General features: G+C 38.8%; 1 protein-coding gene across 1 annotated transcript in view; it reads left to right on the forward strand.

The window, feature by feature from the left end:
* LOC133652752 (nuclear receptor corepressor 2-like) overlaps positions 1 to 23,452 on the forward strand; it is a 152,745-nt gene that overhangs the window by 76,581 nt on the left and 52,712 nt on the right. The window contains exons 5-6 of the mRNA XM_062051803.1: positions 9,502 to 9,684; positions 19,403 to 19,516. Of these exons, the coding sequence (XP_061907787.1) occupies positions 9,502 to 9,684; positions 19,403 to 19,516 (297 nt within the window). The remainder of the gene's footprint in view (positions 1 to 9,501; positions 9,685 to 19,402; positions 19,517 to 23,452) is intronic.

Genomic DNA, 23,452 nt, shown 5'->3' on the forward strand with positions numbered 1-23,452 from the left:
TAACACAAAATGTTGATTGTTACGATCATGCTTTGATTGTCAAAGATGTTCGGTACTATAATCTGTAATATTTCTACCTGAATAAATGTTTCTGATATTCTGTACATTATATGTTGTACAAGTTAATGGTCTTCATATTGCATGTCTGGGTTTCAGGCAATGGTCAAGAGCCCCATCAGGCTACTGTTTGTTTACCTGCATCAGTGCAGTTTTGGGCGTATTTTGAAAGGTTTAGAGGCAAATATAAAAGCGATCGTGAAAAAAATATTTAAAATAGGTCGGAGAGGATTTTTACATTTTCAAGAAAAATATATTTAAACAATATTTTAAACCATTAATCATCACCAAGAGGTTACTGCTCGCGGCGTCCTCACTTCATTTGACCATTACAGTATTTAGAGAAGAAAACATTGGAGGCACATCATGTCGTTACATCTGGAGGGGTTCACAAATTAAACATTAATTCGTAAAAGACAAAATTGGACTTATTTGTGAAATCGCTAAGTACTGTACTTGATTGACATAACAAGTGCACTGCAAAAAGTCAGTGTTGAAAAACAAGAAAAAAACAATACAAAAATTAGAGGTATTTTATTTGAACTAAGCAAAATTATAAAAATAATAATAGATTTTTCTTGTAAAAAGCACTTTCCATTGAGTAAACAGCCTCAAAGTGCTACAGTGTACTAAAAAAAAATAAAAATAAAAATAAAAACTAGAACAGCCTAATAGCTAGAACTAGTATGCATATATAAAAAAAAATGCTTTTAAAAAAAAAGAAGTTTTTAAGCCTTTTTTAAAAGCATCCACAGTCTGTGGTGCCCTCGGGTGGTCAGGGAGAGCGTTCCACAGACTGGGAGCGGCGGAGCAGAAAGCCCGGTCTCCCATTATCATCAAATTATCTGCCAATAGAAGAAAATTCGGCTTGTCAAGACTTTCCAAAACAAGTAAAATTAGCTAACCTCAATGAACCCAAAAATACCTTAAAATAAGTATATTCTCACTAATAACAAGTGCACTTTTCTTGGTAGAAAAAAAAGAGACCTTTTTGCTCAATATGTTGAAAAGATATTCTTAAATTAAGTAAATCCTAGTGCCATTATCTTGGCATAATGATATGCGCTCGGCATCATGATTTTTTTTTTTCATGCTTGAAGTAAGAAATTATTACTTTAAATAAGTAGTTTTATACTTGTGAGTGTTGATGACACAGCATTGCAACAGTTGATATTCTAGTTTCAAGCACGTTTTACTCAATATAGGTCATCAAATCTCAGCAACAAGCTATAATATCTTACTGAGATCATTTAGGACCAAAACACTTAAAACAAGTAAAACACTCTAACATAAAATCTGCTTAGTGAGAAGAATTATCTTATCAGACAGAAAATAAGCAAATATCACCCTTATTTGAGATATTTAACCTTACTTAGATTTCAGTTTTTGCAGTGTGCCGTGCTGCTGTGATCGTGATGCCAATGAGATAAGGATAATAAACATGATAAGTTTGTTTGCTGTTGATTTTCTGCTTTGAATATTAGTCTGTCATCTACAATTCATGTCTGCAGTAGTTTTTATGATGTGAAGAATGCAGCTGGGATAGGTTCCGGCCCCCTCGCAACCTCGAGAGGGACAAGCGGTAGGAAATGGATGGATGGAAATGTATATTTTGTCTTATTATTTAGCTGTAGATGTCCCTTTTGTTCAGAAATGTTTGCTAGCGATATCAAGATTTAGTATATGCCGTTAAACCTAGAAGAGATTTAATCTACTTTTTTGATACTATTAGGGATATTTTCTTGATGCTAATGAATAGCACCACAGATGCTATAATGTGGTCATCTGTCTCGAATAAAAGTACTTGGCCTTCCTGCACAACACTAACCTAAGCTTTTAGTTTCTCTTTCCAATCTCTCTATATGAGCGATTGGAACATTGAAGAACAGAACAGCAATATGCTATTTTCTGCTCAAGCTCCACACTCACTCTCTCTTGTTTTAATGCTACGCTCAAGCTGCTCCTGTGAATTAAGCCAAGAATAAGAAAAACAGACGTGACATCATATGCAACCCAGCCATAAAATTATTCACACAATATTTCAGACAGCCCAAAGGCGTCCCCCACATTCCTCAACTGACATACTAGCATTTTTATTAGGTGCAAATATCACAGAATAACATTACAAAACATATTTGACAAAGCATGCTCATAATGTAAGACATTTTTATTTTGTTAATGTAGTTAAACCAGATGTATAGCAAAGCGCTTTTACCTTGAAGCCGGAAAAGTGTGTGGTTGGTAATGCAGCTGAGATAGATTCCAGCACCCCCCGTGACCCCGAAAGGGAAAAGCGGTAGAAAATGGATGAATAGATGGTTTGAGAAAGTGTCTTGACATGTTTTAAAAGTTAAAGTACCAATGATTGTCACACACACACTAGGTGTGGCGGAATTATTCTCTGCATTTTACCCATCACCCTTGATCACCCCCTGGGAGGTGAGGGGAGCAGTGAGCAGCAGCGGTGGCCGCGCCCGGGAATCATTTCTTGGTGATTTAACCCCCAATTCCAACCCTTGATGCTGAGTGCCAAGCAGGGAGGCAATGTGTCCCATTTTTTATAGTCTTTGGTATGATTCGGCCGGGGTTTGAACTCACGACCTACCGATCTCAGGGCGGACACTCTAACCACTAGGCCACTGAGTAGGTTTTGATGTCGGATTGACTGTTTGCAATTAAAAAGTCTCTTTTCGACTTCCTGCCTGACGTCTTTCATTTATTTCGAGCTTTTATGCCATCTTTCTTACTAAAGCAGTCACAGTAACAATCTAAATGTTATGTTATCACTGCACCTTAAATGTAATCTAAATGCGGAAGTGAAGCACCACCCACACACGCGGGCAGCAGGCATTTGCTGCAGTGATGACCCCTCATCCCACGGCATACTTGCCAACCCTCCCGATTTTCCCGGGAGACTCAGTGCCTCTCTCGAAAATCTCCCGGGGCAACCATTCTCCCAAATTTCTCCCGATTTCCACCCGGACAACAATATTGGGGGCGTGCCTTAAAGGCACTGCCTTTAGTGTCCTCTACAAGCTGTCGTCACGTCTGCTTTTCCTCCATACAAACAGCGTGCCGGCCCAATCACATAATATATGCGGCTTTTACACAAACATAAGTGAATGCAAGGCATACTTGGTCAACAGCCATACAGGTCACACTGAGGGTGACCGTATAAACAACTTTAACACTGCTACAAATATGCGCCACACTGTGAACCCACACCAAACAACAATGACAAACACATTTCGGGAGAACAGTCGCACTGTAACGCAACATAAACGCAACATAATCACAACATAAACACAACAGAACAAATACCCAGAACCCCTTGCAGCACTAACTCTTCCGGGTCGCTACAATACCCCCCGTCTTCCGAATTTGGAGGTCTCAAGGTTGGCAAATATGTCCCACGGCGTAAAATAGTCATTTTTTGTCGGGAGAATAACTTGCCATGGCTTAAAATCTGATATATCCATCAGGGTTTCCCACACATTCATTTATTTGTGGCGGCCCGCCACGAAAGAATTACGTCCGCCACAAATATAAAAAATAAATAAAAATAAAAATAAAATTTTTTTTTTTATTTTTTTATTTTTTTTATTTTTTTTGTCCTCTCCAGCTTCTCAGGCAAATCATATAGTTGATGTAGATGCCCATATCGGCTGTTCAGATTTACTTTACAAAAGAGAAGTGTAGGATACTTCTCTTGTTGCCTTATTTGTATTTGACTTTATTAAATGTATTTATATTAGAAACACAACATGTGTATATAACAAGGGTGGCAAAGTCTGCAGGCAGTAGGAAACACGTGGTTAAGTGTAGGGAGTAAAACTGATGGCAGTCTAAAGTTCAAGATTTTTGGAGCTCTTTGTTCAATTCAGATGTTTGATGAAGCTCTGTGTCTATCTACCACCACTACTGTTTTCTGTTTATTTGTTATTGACTGTGGCAGGACACCTCTGCCTCTGTTTCACTTTATGTTGCTGGTAAATAATATGGTTGTAGTAGTAGGCTAAAGTTAAATGATTTAGTATGCACTAATTAAAGGGGCAGAGCTTTAAGAGACATTTTAGCTTTTATATTTTATAAGATATATTTTTTGTAAGAACCACAATTAATAAATATATTTCAGTGAATAACTTATTGTTCAAATCTGTATATAAATATGTACATAAAGTGTTGTAATTATATTGTAAAATGGATAGATGAATGGATGGACGTTTAAAACAAAACTGTTATTATTAATTAGTAAGTATACATTTTTTGAGCCTTTTTAGAGAAAATCCTATCATTGTAGTAAACTATGCAAATTACTCGATGATGTCATTGTGACCACGCCCATAGCCACGCCCCCACCACCACAGGTATCTTGGCAGTTTATGGGAAACACTGTCCATATTGTACCCTTTTCTTTGTCTATTTCTGCTTGCTATTTCCCCGCTTGTGGCTCATCACTGACTAGTGAACTGCGGCCAAGTTCCCCCCGCTTCGGCATGGCCCGAGGGTCGAAAAGGATGCATATGCGTTAATCGCCCGTTAAAAAAACTTAGTGCCGTTATTGACATTTACAATTAATGCGTTATCGCGTTAACTTTGACAGCCCAAATTACTAGAGATGTCCGATAATATCGGACTGACGATATTATCGGCCGATAAATGCTTTAAAATGTAATATCGGAAATTATCTGTATCGGTTTCAAAAAGTAAAATTTATGACGCCGCTGTACGGAGTGGTACACGGACGTAGGGTACAGAGCAGTTGCGTCTCCCAGTCATACTTGCCAACCCTCCCGATTTTCCCGGGAGACTCCTGAATTTCAGTGCCCCTCCCGAAAATCTCCCGGGGCAACCATTCTCCCGAATTTCTCCCGATTTCCACCCAGACACCAATATTGGGGTGCATTTGCGTGCCGGCCCAATCACATAATATCCACGGCTTTTCACACACACAAGTGAATGCAATTCATACTTGGTCAACAGCCATACAGGTCAAACTGAGGGTAGCCGTATAAACAACATTAACACTGTTACAAATATGGGCCGCACTGTGAACCCACACCAAAACAAGAATGACAAACACATTTCGGGAGAACAACCGCACCGTAACACAACATAAACACAACAGAACAAATACCCAGAACCCCTTGCAGCACTAACTCTTCCGGGACGCTACAATATACACCCCCCGCAACCTCCTACCCCCCGAACTCCCACCTCAACCTCCTCATGCTCTCTCAGGGAGAGCATGTCCCAAGTTCCAAGCTGCTGTTTTGAGGCATGTTAAAAAAAATAATGCACTTTGTGACTTCAATAATAAATATGGCAGTGCCATGTTGGCATTTTTTTCCATAACTTGAGTTGATTCATTTTGGAAAACCTTGTTACATTGTTTAATGCATCCAGCGGGGCATCACAACAAAATTAGGCATAATAATATGTTAATTCCACGACTGTATATATCGGTATCGGTTGATATCGGAATTGGTAATTAAGAGTTGGACAATATCGGGTATCGGCAAAAAAGCCATTATCGGACATCTCTAGTTCTAACTTATATAAGTCAAAATATAAGTTATTCAAGTGATAAAAATTACAAAATTGATAATAGGGAGAAGACACTGTCGAAGTGGAGGCACGTAAATAAGACCACTCACAAAGCACAAAAATTCCTGAAGAGACGGTCAGAAAGCAATTTGACATTTAAAAAACACACCATAATTTATGCAAATTTTTGACCAAGGAAACACGATTATATGATACTAAGGAAGTGTTTTGAATTCATGAAAAAAAATCTTAATATGACCGACCTCTTTAACAAAAATAAAGCACTTTTTTTCATTAAAAAAAAAAGATAGTAACACAATAAATAAACACATTAGCAGTAGAAATACAGTCAAGCTGCGATGATTTATGATATTGATAGATTGACTCCTACTGCATGCGTGCATACGTGGTCCGCCAACACTCACCAGCTGTATCCAGAACAGCTACGCCAGATAGCAGGAATGATGTCACTGACTTTCTAGCAGTGAAATCACGCACATTCCTGTCAGACAAATTATATGTGCCATAAATTTGACAAGAAACAGGCAGAAGATCCCACTTAAGAAAGGGAATAGCGGTAGGCTTGTTTTGATTTGTCTATTATTGTTGTAGCTCTGCACCTAACACTTATTTCTTGAATCAAATAATCTATCAAAACAATTTTTTCTGATTCATCTGTAGATTTAATTTCTTTTTGTATCCGTTTTTTAGTGTAGTCGTGCGACACTTTTTTCTAATAAATTTCCCCAAAATACACCAACAAATCGTATTGTGTCTAGAAACTTGAAAATTCTTATTTGGTCGTAATCCAAACATAAATTTCTTACAGACCGGTTTTGCTTCCTTCGCCATCCTAGAAAATCGTCCTTGATGCCTCCTTTTCAAGGTCTCCTGCATTGCAGTGGTGCAGCTGTGAAAAGTAATTTCTAAGTTGAACAGTTTACAGAGCACCGTATTGCTGTTCTTTTTTCTATAAACATGACACTCGGCACCTATGACATTTTCTTATGACATTAGCTCTGATGGCATCATATAGCGTCAAAAATAAAATGTGTCCTCTTCATTTTCTCCCAGGTGTACACATATTAAGATGTGAAACACTTTAAATCTATACATTTTCGCTCTGGCACTGAGAAATTATTATCTCACAAAAAAATGCATCCCCTCCATGACCAACCCCATTTCTCTTTCATATGCACCGTATTTTTCGGAGTATAAGTCGCTCCGGAGTATAAGTCGCACCGGCCGAAAATGCATAATAAAGAAGGAAAAAAACATATATAAGTCGCACTGGAGTATAAGTCGCATTTTTTGGGGAATTTTTTTTGATAAAACCCAACACCAAGAATAGACATTTGAAAGGGAATTTAAAATAAATAAAGAATAGTGAACAACAGGCTGAATAAGTGTACGTTATATGAGGCATAAATAACCAACTGAGAACGTGCCTGGTATGTTAACGTAACATATTATGGTAAGAGTCATTCAAATAACTATAACATATAGAACATGCTATACGTTTACCAAACAATCTGTCACTCCTAATCGCTAAATCCCATGAAATCTTCTTCCTCGGTGTCGCTTCTAAACAATTAGTTTTCTTCATTTCAGTAAGAGTAGCCTCCGCTTTTCGCCAGTCCCTTACAAGTTTCTCGCTTACTCCAAACTTTCTTTCTGCTGCTCGATTGCCGTTTTCTGCTGCATATTTCACTACGTCCAGCTTGTAACCTGCAGTATATGATTTCCTTTTCGGTGCCATTTTCGTTCAGCCCTTCTCAGCTTTTATAAGTTACCGCCAATGTTGAAATGATCAATTTTCATAGGTACAGAAGTACCGTATTTTTCGGACTATAAGTCACAGTTTTTTTCATAGTTTGGCCGGGGGTGCGACTTATACTCAGGAGCGACTTATGTGTGAAATTATAAACACATTACCGTAAAATACCAAATAATATTATTTAGCTCATTCACGTAAGAGACTAGACGTATAAGATTTCATGGGATTTAGCGATTAAGAGTGACAGATTGTTTGGTAAACGTATAGCATGTTCTATATGTTATAGTTATTTGAATGACTCTTACCATAATATGTTACGTTAACATACCAGGCACGTTCTCAGTTGGTTATTTATGCCTCATATAACGTACACTTATTCAGCCTGTTGTTCACTATTCTTTATTTATTTTAAATTGCCTTTCAAATGTCTATTCTTGGTGTTGGATTTTATCAAATACATTTCCCCAAAAAATGCGACTTATACTCCAGTGCGACTTATATATATGTTTTTTTCCTTCTTTATTATGCATTTTCGGCCGGTGCGACTTATACTCCGGTGCGATTTATACTTCGAAAAATAATAATAATAATAGCAGGTAGCATCTTTTTTTTCACAATGCACTTCTGCCATGACTCGCACCCGACAAATTTGTATTTCTTGTCGTTAGAGATGTCCGATATCGGCCTGCCGATATTATCGGCCGATAAATGCTTCAGAATGTAATATCGGAAATGATCGGTATCGTTTTTTAAATTTTATTTGTATTTTTTATTAAATGAACATAAAAAACACAAGATACACTTACAATTAGTACACCAACCCAAAAACCTCCCTCCCCCATTCACATTCATTCACACAAAAGGGTTGTTTCTTTCTGTTATTAATATTCTGGTTCCTACATTACCGTAATTTCCGGACTATAAGCCGCACCTGACTATAAGCCGCACCAGCTAAATTTAGGGGAAAATACAGATTGCTCCATATATAAGCCGCACCCGACTATAAACCGCAGGGTTTTGATGTGTAATTACCGTAGTATATAGGGGTTCCTGCTACCACGGAGGGGATTGTCGGGACAGAGATGACTGTTTGGGAACGCAAAGCGTCCCATTTATTAACAATAAATCTTTCAATCATTCAATCAAACTTTAACATCTTTGACATGGCGAACAGCATTCGTGCAGAGTACAAATAATACAACGGTGCAAAGTAATACAAAGTGCTCGCCTGTACGTTATCAAAATAACCAGCCTACCGGTATATGAAAAGTCAGTCTTTAATCATTGTGTCATCGTCTTCCTCCTGCGTACTAAAACCACCGAAATCCTCTTCGTCGGTGTCGGAGAAGAACAGACCGTAAATAAGCCGCACCCTTGTATAAGCCGCAGGGACCAGAACGAGGGGAAAAAGTAGCGGCTTATAGTCCGGAAATTACGGTATATATCAATATATATCAATACAGTCTGCAAGGGGTACAGTCCGTAAGCACACATGATTGTGCGTGCTGCTGGTCCACTAATAGTACTAACTTTTAACAATTAATCTTACTCATTGTCATTAATTACTAGTTTCTATGTAACTGTTTTTATATTGTTTTACTTTCTTTTTTAATCAAGAAAATGTTTTTAATTTATTTATCTTTTTTTTTTTTAATCTTTTTTTTTTAAAAGGACCTTATCTTCACCATACCTGGTTGTCCAAATTAGGCATAATAATGTGTTATTTCCACGACTGTATATATCGGTATTGGTTGATATCGGTATTGGTTGATATCGGTATTGGTTGATATCGGTATCGGTAATTAAGGGTTTGGTCAATATCGGAATATCGGATATCGGCAACAAGCCATTATCGGACATCCCTAGTTGTCGTGTGTGTGTGACGATTGCTGATATACGCCTAGTCTCTTACGTGAATGAGATAAGTAATATTATTTGATATTTTACGGTAATGTGTTAATAATTTCACACATAAATCTCTCCAGAGTATAAATCGCACCCCCAGCCAAACTATGAAAAAAACTGTGACTTATAATCCGAAAAATACTGTAGTCATGAAAATTAACATTGTTTGTAATTACATCAAATAAAAATGTTTACGGTTATGCCACTTTTTATAGGATCGTGGAAGTTCGATGGGGAAGCTCGAGCCAATCTCCCCTGTGAGCCCAGTCCACATGGACCCTGACTTGGATCTGGTGCCAGCTCGCTTCTCCAAGGAAGAGCTGATCCAGAACATGGACCGAGTTGACCGGGAGATCACTATGGTGGAACAGCAGATCTGCAAGCTTCGCAAAAAACAGGTTTGTACATATATGATATATCTGCAGTTCAGGTGTACATCGGCTTAAAATCAAATCAAAAACAATGTTAGCGGAAAGGTGCTTTGAACTTGCTTGAATTTGACACAGTCATACTTGGCATGGCTATGAACTCCTCATGGACATTTCCCGTGTTGTAATCTCTGAGGCCAAGTTGTTGGTTCTTCATGCCACAAGGCAACACACTTCTCCAAGCAGCTGCATCCCATTCTGCTTCTACTCAAATTTCATTTAGAAGAAAAGTGAAAATACATTCCGCTATAAATAACGTTTTCCTCAGGGTGAAGAAGGATTATGGCTGAGGTTTTGGGACTGCTAAAGTACTTATCTTCCTTTTTTGGCAGGCCTTCTGTGTTCAGTAAAGAAACAATAAGGTGGGCTCAGGCATGCCAACACATTAGTGCACTAGGCTCCACTTTACACCTGTTGCCAAGCACTGTGCAGTTTCTGGCCTTCACAGGTGTCTTTTTCTTTCCCTAACACCTATGTTTGAGTAGCAAATATGCTTGTGCCCATCTGTGCATTCTAGGGTTGTACGGTATACCGGTATTAGTATAGTACCGCAATACTAATGAATCATATTTGGTACTATACCGCCCCCGTCGTCGTCACGTCGTGACATTGCTGGTTTACGAGCAGACGAGCATGTTCGGCAGCGCACAATCACGGAGTACTTATAAACAGACACAGTGTGTGGACATTAAAGGGAGAATGGACGCATTTTGGCTTAAAAACTAACGATAAAGGTGAAGTTATAAGACTGAAACGTCCTCAGGAAGAGGTGCTTTAAGACATGGCTAGCTAGCTAGCGGCTAACGTCCATCCGCCGTCGGCAGTGTTTTAGCTACTTCTAAATCACTAATCCTCGCCTCCATGGCGACAAATAAAGTAAGTTTCTTACAAGTATCATCCCTGCAGGACGAGGAATAGCTAAACATGCTTCACTACACACCATAGCTCACCGCCGTCAAAATGTAAACAAACACTATTGGTGGATCTACACCTAACATCCACTGTAATGATACCAAGTACAGGAGCGTAACTAGTTGACACTACTATGATTACGTATATATTTTTTGGCATCACATCTTCTTTCGTTTTTTTGTAAATGTATATTATGTTTATAAACTCAGGAAATATGTCCCTGGACACATGAGGACTTTGAATATGACCAATGTATTATCCTGTAACTACTTGGTATCAGATTGATACCCAAATTTGTGGTATCATCCAGAACTAATGTAAAGCATCCAAACAACAGAAGAATAAGTGATTATTACATTTGAACAGAAGTGTAGATAGAACATGTTAAAAGAGAAAGTAAGCAGATATTAACAGTAAATGAACAAGTAGATTAATAATTCATTTTCTACCACTTGTCCTTCATAATTTTGACAAAATATTAGAATGATAAATGACACAATATGTTACTGCATACCTCAGCAGACTAAATTAGGAGCCTTTGTTTGTTTACTTACTACTAAAAGACAAGTTGTATTGTATGTTCACTATTTTATTTAAGGACAAACTTGCAATAATAAAAATATGTTTAATGTACCCTAAGATCTTTAAAAAAAAAAATAAAGCCAATAATGCAATTTTTTGTGGTCCCCTTTTTTTTTTTAGAAAAGTACCAAAAAGTATCGAAATCATTTTGGTACCGGTACCAAAATATTGGTATCGGGACAACACTAGTGCAGTCATACAGTAGGTGTTGTTTCTTACTATAAAGTGTGGCTAATTACTGTTTATAAATCTTATTATCAAGCTCATAAGATTTGTTTGTAGGTTTGTGTATAAGCTGTATGTTATATACACTGGGACAAACATGAGCACACACAAAAGGTTACAGCTAAAACAATCACATTGTGTTTTAAATGTGTTTAATGTGTTTAATTTACTTGATAACAGGGTAAAAACTAAATAATGCACACTGACAGCAGCAGTTAACTAAGAAGTCTAAATTATTGGTCATATCAGGAAAGTTCTGGGTGTAATAATGGTTTCAATCAAGTTTCCATCAAGTGATACAGTTTTGTTGAGTGAGTACAGTTCTTGTTTTAGCACTACCATGGCTAAGAGATCCCACATACTGTATCTAAAAACAGTCTGTGTATGGACACTGTCGTCTGTTGATTGGGCTTCAGCTGTGGTCACAAACTTTTTTGAGCTCAAGATCCCGGCTTTTTAGCTTTGTTATGCAAGTCAACAGTTCAGCTGTGTGTCATTATGCCTTTTGCTCAGTTCTCTCCCATTGTTTGTGTTGTTGTGTAGTTTTATTGCTACAATTAAAAGAGGAAAAACAAAAAAAACAGCTTTGGGCTGCAAATGTCCTGTGCCACTCTTTAGACAACATGCTTTTACAGCTCTTTTTGGAAAACTGGAAAGCAGCAAAGCACACAAGTGTATTCAAGGTTTTAAAATGTGTACATGTTGGCTGGTCTGTTTGTCACTCTCATGTAGAGGAAGACATTACTGCAATAATGTATATTTTTCCCTAATCTTTTCGGGATCGACTAGTAAAGTTCCAAAGATCGACTGGTCGATTGCAATTGACGGTTCGACTGCAATTGACAGGTCGTTTGCAAATGACGGGTCGGTGATCCTTGGTCTACAGACTACAGGGTATTGTTACATACAGTCGCGATCAAAAGTACATACACTTGTAAAGAACATAATGTCATGGCTGTCTTGAGTTTCCAATAATTTCTACAACTCTTATTTTTTTGTGATAGAGTGATTGGAGCACATACTTGTTGGTCACAAAATCATTCATGAACTTTGGTTCTTTTATGAATTTATTATGGGTCTACTGAAAATGTGACCAAATCTGCTGGGTCAAAAGTATACATACAGCAATGTTAATATTTGGTTACATATCCCTTGGCAAGTTTCACTGCAATACGGTGCTTTTGGTAGCCATCCACAAGCATCTGACAAGCTTCTGCTTGAATTTTTGACCACTCCTCTTGACAAAATTGGTGCAGTTCAGCTAAATGTGTTGGTTTTCTGACATGGACTTGTTTCTTCAGCATTGTCCACATGTTTAAGTCAGGACATTGGGAAAGCCATTCTAAAACCTTAATTCTAACCTGATTTAGCCATTCCTTTACCACTTTTGACGTGTGTTTGGGGGTCATTGTACTGTCGGAACCCCCGACTGCACCCAAGACCCAACCTCCGGACTGATGATTTTAGGTTGTCCTGAAGAATTTGGAGGTAATCCTCCTTTTTCATTGTCCCATTTACTCTCTGTAAAGCACCAGTTCCATTGGCAGCAAAACAGGCACAGAGCATAATACTACCACCACCATGCTTGATGGTACGGATGGTGTTCCTGGGATTAAAGGCCTCACCTTTTCTCCTCCAAACATATTGCTGGGCATTGTGGCCAAACAGCTCCATTTTGGTTTCATCTGACATCACATGGACAAATATAAGATCTTCTGGAGGCAAGTTCTGTGGTCAGATGAAACGAAAATGTAGCTGTTTGGCCAGTGCATCCGGAAAGTATTCACAGCGCTTCACTTTTTCCACAAGTTATGTTACAGCTTTATTCCGAAATGGAATGAATTAAAATTTTGTCCTCAAAATTCTACACACAATACCCAATGATAATGTGCTGTTTTTAAGCTTTTTAAAAATTTACTAAAAATTTAAAATAGGAAATCACATATACCGTATTTTCCGCACCATAAGCCGCACCTAAAAACCACAATTTTTCTCAAAAGCTGACAGTGCGGCTAATAACCCGGTGCGCCTTATATATGGATTAATATTAATATTTATTTTCATAAAGTTTAGGTCTCGCAACTACGGTAAACAGCCGCCATCTTTTTTCCCCGTAGAAGAGGAAGCGCTTCTTCTTCTACGGTAAGCAACCGCCCCCATAGAAGAGGAAGCGCTTCTTCTTCTACTGTAAGCAACCGCCAAGGTGAGCACCTGCCCCCGTAGAAGAAGAAGCGTGCGGATATTTAATTTCATTTGTGTGTTTCTGTAAAGACCACAAAATGTCTCCTACTAAGAGACACGCGTACAAGGTTCCACTGACTTTTGATATTCATGTGAACCGCACTGTGGATACAACGGGAACATGTACGGTGAATATTCGCACCACAGGGAATGAGAAGTCGTCCTTCACTGTGGTTCTAGCTTGCCATGCTAACGGCCAGAAACCTCCACCCACGGTGATATTCAAAAGGAAGACCTTGCCAAAAGAGAACTTTCCAGCCGGCGTCATCATAAAAGCTAACTCGAAGGGATGGATGGATGAAGAAAAAATGAGCGAAGAGACCGGGTGACTTTTTTCACGCAGCTCCGTCCCTGTTGATCTACGACTGCATGCGCGTCCACATCACAGATGGTGTCAAAAAACAAGTGAAGCACACCGAAGAAGAAGAAGAATTCGAGGGATTTGTGGATGAGTAATAACTTCAGAAAGTGAGCTTTAAATGTTTATTTTGTGTGTTGTGTGACACTAACGTTCGAGCAACGTTGAGTTATTGATGTTGCTATTGCTCTGCACTATTTTGAGTGTTACTATTTTTGTGATTGCACATTTGCACATTACATTTTGGGAGTGAACAGAGTTGTTAGAACGCTGGTTTGTAATATATTATTAAAGTTTGACTGACCTATCTGACTGTTTTTTTGACATTCCCTTTAGCGTAGCGTAGGTGTGGCTAATAACACGGGGCGGCTAATAGGTAAACAAAGTTTTGAAATATGCCATTCATTGAAGGTGTGGCTTACAACACGGGGTGGCTTATGGTGCGGAAAATATGGTACATAAGTATTCACTGTATGGCTGCAATGATTAGTCGACAATGTCGACAATAAAATGTGTCGCCGACAATTATATTTGTCGACAATAGTTGTGACGTCATCACTCGTGTTTTTCCGGCCAGAAGTGGGTCACTCGCAAAAACGTCGCCAGTGATAACATGTAAAGTCTGAGGATATTTCCTCTTATTCCTGTTTAAAAAATCAATACCTTGCTCATTTTGCAAAGCGGACCTTGTTTTTATGGCCGTACATTTGTGATACGCGAGCATTTAAAGCGGAGACACGGTGTCGGACATTTGACAGACGTGTCACTGGAGCTTCCGTAATGTTACACAACCAAGGCAATTATCCCATAATGAAAAGCCCTCGCTCTGTTATCAAAGAACCAAGGTTATGTTGAGTAACCCAAAGTTCTGTGACGCAAAACCAACTTTTCTTACTTGCTGGTACCTGTTTTTGTGTATTTATGATCCCCATAAGTCCTGAAAATTTGAAATCAAACAATGGAGGCATGGCGGAGGTATTTATGAAACAATCTTGCCTTCTAAACTTGCTCCAAACAAGCTGTTTGAATTTGAGACTTAAGTGACATATTTTGCCTAAGTTACGTCAGCATATATCGCCATACAGTATATGGTACAGGTTTACTCGAAAAGCTGTGCGTGAGTCTGCCATTTTTATTCAGTTGTAGTCCAAAGTTGTAGTCAACAAGTTCCTTATTTTTATCTATTCTCTTGTTGTAGGGCAGACTGGCTCGTGCATGCACATGTATCTTCCGATGGTGCCGTTTCTCATACAACGTAGCACATAGTTCTAATGTATGTCTGTCAGTGGACTCTATATGGAAGTATTAAAAACTACAACACGGCTGACGTGGTCCAGAGGCAGTTGAAGGGGGTTTGGCCGGGGGTAAGATTTTGGTGCGTAAATAAGTACGCTAACAAAAAGGGCGCACTCTGAACTGACAGCCAGAAAGCGGCTTGAAGATGGTCTGTAAAACAAAATCTATGCAAAATTTTGACCAAAGCATCACCATTTTATGTTATGTAGAACACAAGTAAGTATAGAAAAGAAAAGTCATAATATGACCCCTTTAAATGTAATGCTTTTATGGGCAATAAGACTTGGGGGAAAAAAAGAGTTACCACAAATTAACAACTTAATAAAATATATTTGGTGAATGGCTTTGAGTCATCTTTGCAGTCTATTTTAGAGTAATAAACTAAGCACAGAATGAACTGAAAGTCGCCATGACCTTTTCGTTGCTTTCATAAGTTTTATATTTCTGCCGTTTTGTGAGCCACGCTAATATAAAACAGCTCAATGGGAAACATGTACTGGTACAAACATCAATTTAAGTCTATGAGACTTGTTATTAATAAAAGTAAAGTTCAGTTAAAAGGTGCCTACTCAGTGGCCTAGTGGTTAGAGTGTCCGCCCTGAGATGGGTAGGTTGTGAGTTCAAACCCCGGCCGAGTCATACCAAAGACTATAAAAATTGGACCCATTACCTCCCTGCTTGGCACTCAGCATCAGGCCTGGCCCTAACCAATCTGGCGCCCTAGGCAAGATTTTAGGTGGCGCCCCCCCACATCGGCAGTGAAGTGTATATACTCACAAAAAACCGAATAGCTTTGTCTTTGACCTTTTTTTTTTACTTAAAGAAAGCAAATTAACATATCATATGAGAATGTTATGTTATGATTATCTTTAACCGAATCACAGCAGTGCTCAAATTAAAAAACAGCATTCCCTCTCATGTGATATTGCTTAATTAACATTAATGATGTGCACTTTAACAACTAGGCTTACAACTATACCTAATACATAAAGGGGTGGAAAAGTGACTATTACCTGCAGGGCAAACATTAGCTAACCAGAAGGCAATAACAATGTCAACAAAAAACACCTGCTTAAAAGATCTAATACAAATGTCCCTGAGGAATGTAAGGTGGGAGTACTGTAATTACCTAACGTTACATTATTATTTTCCATAACAATTTAGCCCCCTCCACAATATTAACCCGACGTTAAAACAGAACTAGCTATTTATTGATAAGCAATTGCCGAATCATGTAGCATTAGCTTAATGCTAAAAAGCCAGGTTACTATCACATTCTGTAACAGACAAATAATTTCATGTAGGCTAACGTTACCTACCTGCTACCTCTGTCTTTTTCTCGTTTCTCCTCCTCTTCTTTTCTATTTTTTCTTCCCTGGGCACCTGACAGTTTTGGCCGTTTTGACATCTTGTGTTGATTTTTTGACGTGGTGAGTCCAAAAAGAGTCATGATACGGGAAGGGAGGGGGCGCACCGTAATGTTGTAACAAAAAATATTTCTATTAAATAGGCTTTACTTTGCATTTTAATTAACTTGGGATTATTTTTTGTATTTAGAAATAATAGTACCAACTTTTATTTATTTTATTTTATTTTTTCCAACATTTGTGGCACTGGCGTGGCGCCCCCTGATGGACGGCGCCCTTAGCATTTGCCTATACGGCCTATGCCACGGGCCGGCCCTGCTCAGCATCAAGGGTTAATTGGGGGTTAAATCATCAAAAATTATTCCCGGGCGCGGCACCGCTGCTGCTCACTGCTCCCCTCACCTCCCAGGGGGTAAACAAGGGGATGGGTCAAATGCAGAGGACAAATTTCACCACACCTAGTGTGTGTGTGACAATCATTGGTACTTTAACTTTAACTTTAAGTAACTAAGATCAGTGTAGCTCACCTACAGATGTTTTCCAACAATATAAACAAACCTGTTTAGTGATCAAATTAACTGTCAAACCATGAAACGTTTTATTTAGCATTCTCTGTTCAGCCAAACATTACTGTGTGTTAAACACATATAAAATGTAGGGTTGTCCCGTTAACAATATTTTGGTATTGTATTTTGATACTTTTTTAAATAAAGGGTATAACAAAAAATTTAATTATTGGCTTTATTTTAACATAATTTCTTATGATACATTAAACATACGTTTTTCTTGTAATCAAAAAACAATTTTGGTATTAAATAACATAGTGAACATTTTTTACACGTCTCTTTGACTATGTTTACACTGCAGGCCAAAGTGGCCCACATCTGATTTCTTTGAGATCTGATTTTTTCCAAATGACCGTTTGCACTGCAAGTAAAATGTGATTTTTATCAGACTTCAGTGTAAAGGCGCACAGGCCCCAATGTGGTCGCAAAGTCACTTGCATGCGCACTTCGATAAAGTGAAAACCGGGAGGAAGTCGCTACTACTACAAAATGAAATGAAAGTTGCAACACCTTAAAAATGAATGTTTTTTTATTCGAACAGTAATACAATTCTTTCCCATTCTTGCTTGATGTACAGCTTAAGTTGTTCAACAGTCCGGGGGTCTCCGTTGTGGTATTTTAGGCTTCATAATGCGCCACACATTTTCAATGGGAGACAGGTCTGGACTACAGGCAGGCCAGTCTAGTACCCACACTCTTTTACTATGAAGCCACGTTGATGTAACACGTGGCTTGGCATTGTCTTGCTGAAATAAGCAGGGGCGTCCATGGTAACGTTGCTTGGATGGCAACATATGTTGCTCCAAAACCTGTATGTACCTTTCAGCATTAATGGCGCCTTCACAGATGTTTAAGTTACCCATGCCTTGGCCACTAATACACCCCCATACCATCACAGATGCTGGCTTTTACATTTTGCGCCTATAACAATCCGGATGGTTCTTTTCCTCTTTGGTCCGGAGGACACGACGTCCACAGTTTCCAAAAACATTTTGAAATGTGGACTCGTCAGACCACAGAACACTTTTCCACTTTGTATCAGTCCATCTTAGATGAGCTCAGGCCCAGCGAAGCCGACGGTGTTTCTGGGTGTTGTTGATAAACGGTTTTCGCCTTGCATAGGAGAGTTTTAACTTGCATTTACAGATGTAGCGACCAACTGTAGTTACTGACAGTGGGTTTCTGAAGTGTTCCTGAGCCCATGTGGTATATCCTTTACACACTTATGTCGCATGTTGATGCAGTACAGCCTGAGGGATCGAAGGTCACGGGCTTAGCTGCTTACGTGCAGTGATTTCTCCAGATTCTCTGAACCCTTTGATGTTATTACGGACCGTAGATGGTGAAATCCCTAAATTCCTTGCAATAGCTGGTTGAGTAAGGTTTTTCTTAAACTGTTCAACAATTTGCTCACGCATTTGTTGACAAAGTGGCGACCCTCGCCCCATCCTTGTTTGTGAATGACTGAGCATTTCATGGAATCTACTTTTATACCCAATCATGGCACCCACCTGTTCCCAATTTGCCTGGTCACCTGTGGGATGTTCCAAATAAGTGTTTGATGAGCATTCCTCAACTTTATCAGTATTTATTGCCACCTTTCCCAACTTCTTTGTCACGTGTTGCTGGCATCAAATTCTGAAGTTAATGATTATTTGCAGAAAAAAAAATGTTTATCAGTTTGAACATCAAATATGTTGTCTTTGTTGCATATTCAACTGAATATGGGTTGAAAATGATTTGCAAATCATTGTATTCCGTTTATATTTACATCTAACACAATTTCCCAACTCATATGGAAACGGGGTTTGTATGAATGAATGTATATTACATTATAGTGTAATATATTTGGGAGGGTTGTAATCTTTTTATGGCTGTTAAATAGAGGAGACACGGACATCAGCCTGGATCCACGGTAGCTTTATTTTTCAACTCGCATGTGAGCAAATGCGCCTAACTTTATTTCCCGAGATCCTGCAGACACAGAAACTGGAACTTGATGTGAAAAAGATGTATTAAAATTGGTCGTGTTACACTGAAACCACTGTATTTAACGAGACCTTGTTAATAACCTTTGGAATATAAAAAAGATGTTGTCATTTTTAAATGCTAACTAAGTCATCCTTGTTTGTGTGTTGCAGCAACAGCTGGAGGAGGAGGCTGCAAAACCTCACGAGCCAGAGCGGTCCATTTCCCCTCCACCCAGCGAGGCCAAGCATCGCAGCTTGGTACAGATCATCTATGATGAGAACAGGGTCAGTAGAAGATACATCTGAGACTCACTTTTTCCACCAAACTCACATTGCTTCACACCAAAAGTAAGAATGTGGGCTGAATTATCGAGTGTGTATGTACAGTATGTGTGGAAGTCTTGCGCTTCCGGGCTCTTCGGACCACTAATCACGGACGTGACAGCTGCGTTCATGGTTCTGAACAATGATTTATTTTTCACCATGAGTCTCTTTGTGTGCTTTTCAGCCATCGTCTCTTATGTCCGCCTCGCTCTCACTCGCCTTCCAACCCCCTCTCCTTCCCGGCTGCTGCCTTTAACAGAGCGACAGGTGATTAGATAAGTACACCCAGGTGGGCCATCTATGCACCTGTCGCTGATATCAAAGCCGGTCCTGGCACACCCCGCTTCGCTGCAGGTCCGCAGGCCACGCCCCCTCCCCCCCACAGTATGCATTATATCAGTGGTTCTTAAACTGTTCATCATAATGACTAATATTAAAATACAGTAGCGTAGTAGGCCAAAATATTAATTAAACACAAGGCAGAGGTTTTGTTTAACGATTGTATTAATATTTTTGAGCAGATACTTAGCAATAATTCCATTAGATGCATGCAGGTCTAAATTAACCATGAAACTATGAAGTACATTTATTTCAATGTAATATACACTACCGTTCAAAAGTTTGGGGTCACCCAAACAATTTTGTGGAATAGCCTTCATTTCTAAGAACAAGCATAGACTGTCGAGTTTCAGATGAAAGTTCTCTTTTTCTGGCCATTTTGAGCGTTTAATTGACCACACAAATGTGATGCTCCAGAAACTCAATCTGCTCAAAGGAGGGTCAGTTTTGTAGCTTCTGCAACGAGCTAAACTGTTTTCAGATGTGTGAACATGATTGCACAAGGGTTTTCTAATCATCAATTAGCCTTCTGAGCCAATGAGCAAACACATTGTACCATTAGAACACTGGAGTGATAGTTGCTGGAAATGGGCCTCTATACACCTATGTAGATATTGCACCAAAAACCAGACATTTGCAGCTAGAATAGTCATTAACCACATTAGCAATGTATAGAGTGTATTTCTTTAAAGTTAAGACTAGTTTAAAGTTATCTTAATTGAAAAGTACAGTGCTTGTCCTTCAAAAATAAGGACATTTCAATGTGACCCCAAACTTTTGAACGGTAGTGTACATTACTTGACGGCATGGCGTTTAATTATTGCTTCCTATTGTTGGACACAAACAAACCGCTCATAAATATCGGTTTGTCAACGAGCCATTATTTTGTGCGCGCAAGTTATGCATTTATCCATTTCAGCATGTCCGATAATATCGGGCTGCCGATATTATCGGCCGATAAATGCTTTAAAATGTAATAAAAAAAAATAAAAAAAATGTAATGTCGGAAATTATCGGTATCGGTTTCAAAAACTAAAATGTATGACTTTTTAAAACGCCGCTGTACGGGGGTGGTACACGGATGTAGGGAGAAGTACAGAGCGCCAATAAACCTTAAAGGCACTGCCTTTGCATGCCGGCCCAATCACGTAATACCTACGGCTTTTCACACACACAAGTGAATGCAATGCATACTTGGTCAACAGCCATACAGGTCACACTGAGGGTGACCAAATAAACAACTTTAACACTGTTACAAATATGCGCCACACTGTGCAAGACACTACAATATCTCTCCCCCCCCCCCCCCCACAGAAAAAAAAAAAATTGGCTTTTTTTTTTTCCATAACTTGAGTTGATTTATTTTGGAAAACCTTGTTACATTGTTTAATGCATCCAGCGGGGCATCACAACAAAATTAGGCATACTAATGTGTTAATTCCACGACTGTATATATCGGTATCGGTTGATATCGGAATCGGTAATTAAGGGTTGGACAATATCGGAATATCGGATATCGGCAAAAAAGCTCAAAGGACAAATGTACACTGCCAAGTGATTTCATAACGAATGGTATATCCACATATCAAGATACATTTGTTCTTAAGACAGATATTTATCTCTGCTGCCATAGCAGCTTTATATGTTTTGTCACTTTACTTTTTGAGCCAGAATTCTCATTGTTAGCTGTACAAATGAATGTGTCTGTTTTGCCAATAATGGGATGATAGGGAAAGATGTGGGGCATTTTTTAAAATTGCAAAAACATTCTCTCTCCTAAAAATGGTTTTAAAAAGACTTCACAAATGTTCAGAGAACATCTCGCACTAATATCATCGACAGTATAGCATCAGGAGTAGTGAAAGAAACAGCTGGGCTACAGTTAATTTGCAGATTAACAATTTTAGTGGCTGTTTAATTTCTAAACAGGCAAGGGGAGCTCCAGGCGGATGCAGAATACAGATCAGCAGTTCCGCTATCACAAAAATTCAGATGTGAGAATAACACAACACAAGAAGTACAATGGGCATTTTCAAGTATAGTAAAACTGCCCAAGTGTCCATTTATTCAGCAGAGGCAAAACAGCTGGTGTGTCAGATGTAAAACATATGTCAGTGGGGCTTTATATTGCAATATTCTGTACATGGCATACAAAATGAGTACAATAAATCTCAGCTGTTGTCAGTCCTGGTAAGCTTTATTTTAGTTTATACTGTACATAGTATACTGTTCACACAGTAACGTTCTTAGGTGAGAACTGTACAGTGTTGTAACGACAAGCGTGAACAAGTAAACCACTACTTTTTAAGAATGATGACATCGCCACACTGTCACGTAACAAGAACAAGAACCCTGCACACAACAACGGGTAACAAAGACAACTAGAATGGTGGACTGCACGGCTGTGTCATGCTATTTTCTCTGGCATGACTCCCAGTCGACATTCTCCTGTAATTGTGTTTGTCTTGTGACTCACAGGAGTGTTTCTCTTTCGTCATCAGTGCAGACAAGAGACTCGGGTTTCTTGCTCGTATTCGCCATCATCTTCTTCTTGTGTTTGTTTGGTGTGTAGCAGAAGATGCCACATTTGATGCGCATGTTCTGTATCCGGTCGCTCTGTCTTTGTATGTTTACAGCGACACATGTACAGTTGGTGTGCCATATACAGTGGGACCTTCATTTATGAACCTAATTGGTTCTTAAACATGGATAAAAAAAAAAGAGTTTGCAGTTCTCCAGAATTTAAAAAAAAAAAATGAATAATTGGTTCTAGCTAGAGATGTTCGATAATGGCTTTTTTGCCAATATTCCAATATTGTCCAACTCTTAATTACCGATTCCGATATCTACCGATATATACAGTCGTAGAATTAACACATTATTATGCCGCTGGATGCATTAAACAATGTAACTTTACCATGAATTGATTAACGTGGAAAGTTGAAAAACTTATTCGGGTGTTACCATTTAGTGGTCAATTGTACTGTGCAATCTACTAATACAAGTTTCAATCAATCAATCAATCAATCAAAAACAAGGTTTTCCAAAATAAGAGAACAACTTCAACTCCAGTTATGGAAAAAAATGCCAACATGGCACTGCCATATTTATTATTGAAGTCACAAAGTGCGTTATTTTTTTTTAACATGCCTCAAAACAGCAGCTTGGAATTTGTGACATGCTCTCCCTGAGATAATCCTAATTCCCACTACAACTATGGGAAATACTATACTTTGATTTTCAAAAAGTGCATAATTATAACTACAAAAACAATGAAGGCACACAGCTTCAGTCCAGAGTATACTAGATCATACTTGCCAACCTTGAGACCTCCAAACTCGGGGGGGGGTTGGTGGTAGCGGGGGGTGTATATTGTAGCGTCCCGGTAGAGTTAGTGCTGCAAGGGGTTCTAGGTATTAGTTCTGTTGTGTTTATGTTGTGTTACGGTGCAGATGTTCTCCCGAAATGTGTTCGTCATTCTTGTTTGGTGTGGGTTCACAGTGTGGCGCATAATTGTAACCGTGTTAAAGTTGTTTATACGGTCACCCTCAGTGTGAC

Source organism: Entelurus aequoreus, linkage group LG06, assembly GCF_033978785.1.
Source record: "Entelurus aequoreus isolate RoL-2023_Sb linkage group LG06, RoL_Eaeq_v1.1, whole genome shotgun sequence".
NCBI lineage: Eukaryota > Metazoa > Chordata > Actinopteri > Syngnathiformes > Syngnathidae > Entelurus > Entelurus aequoreus.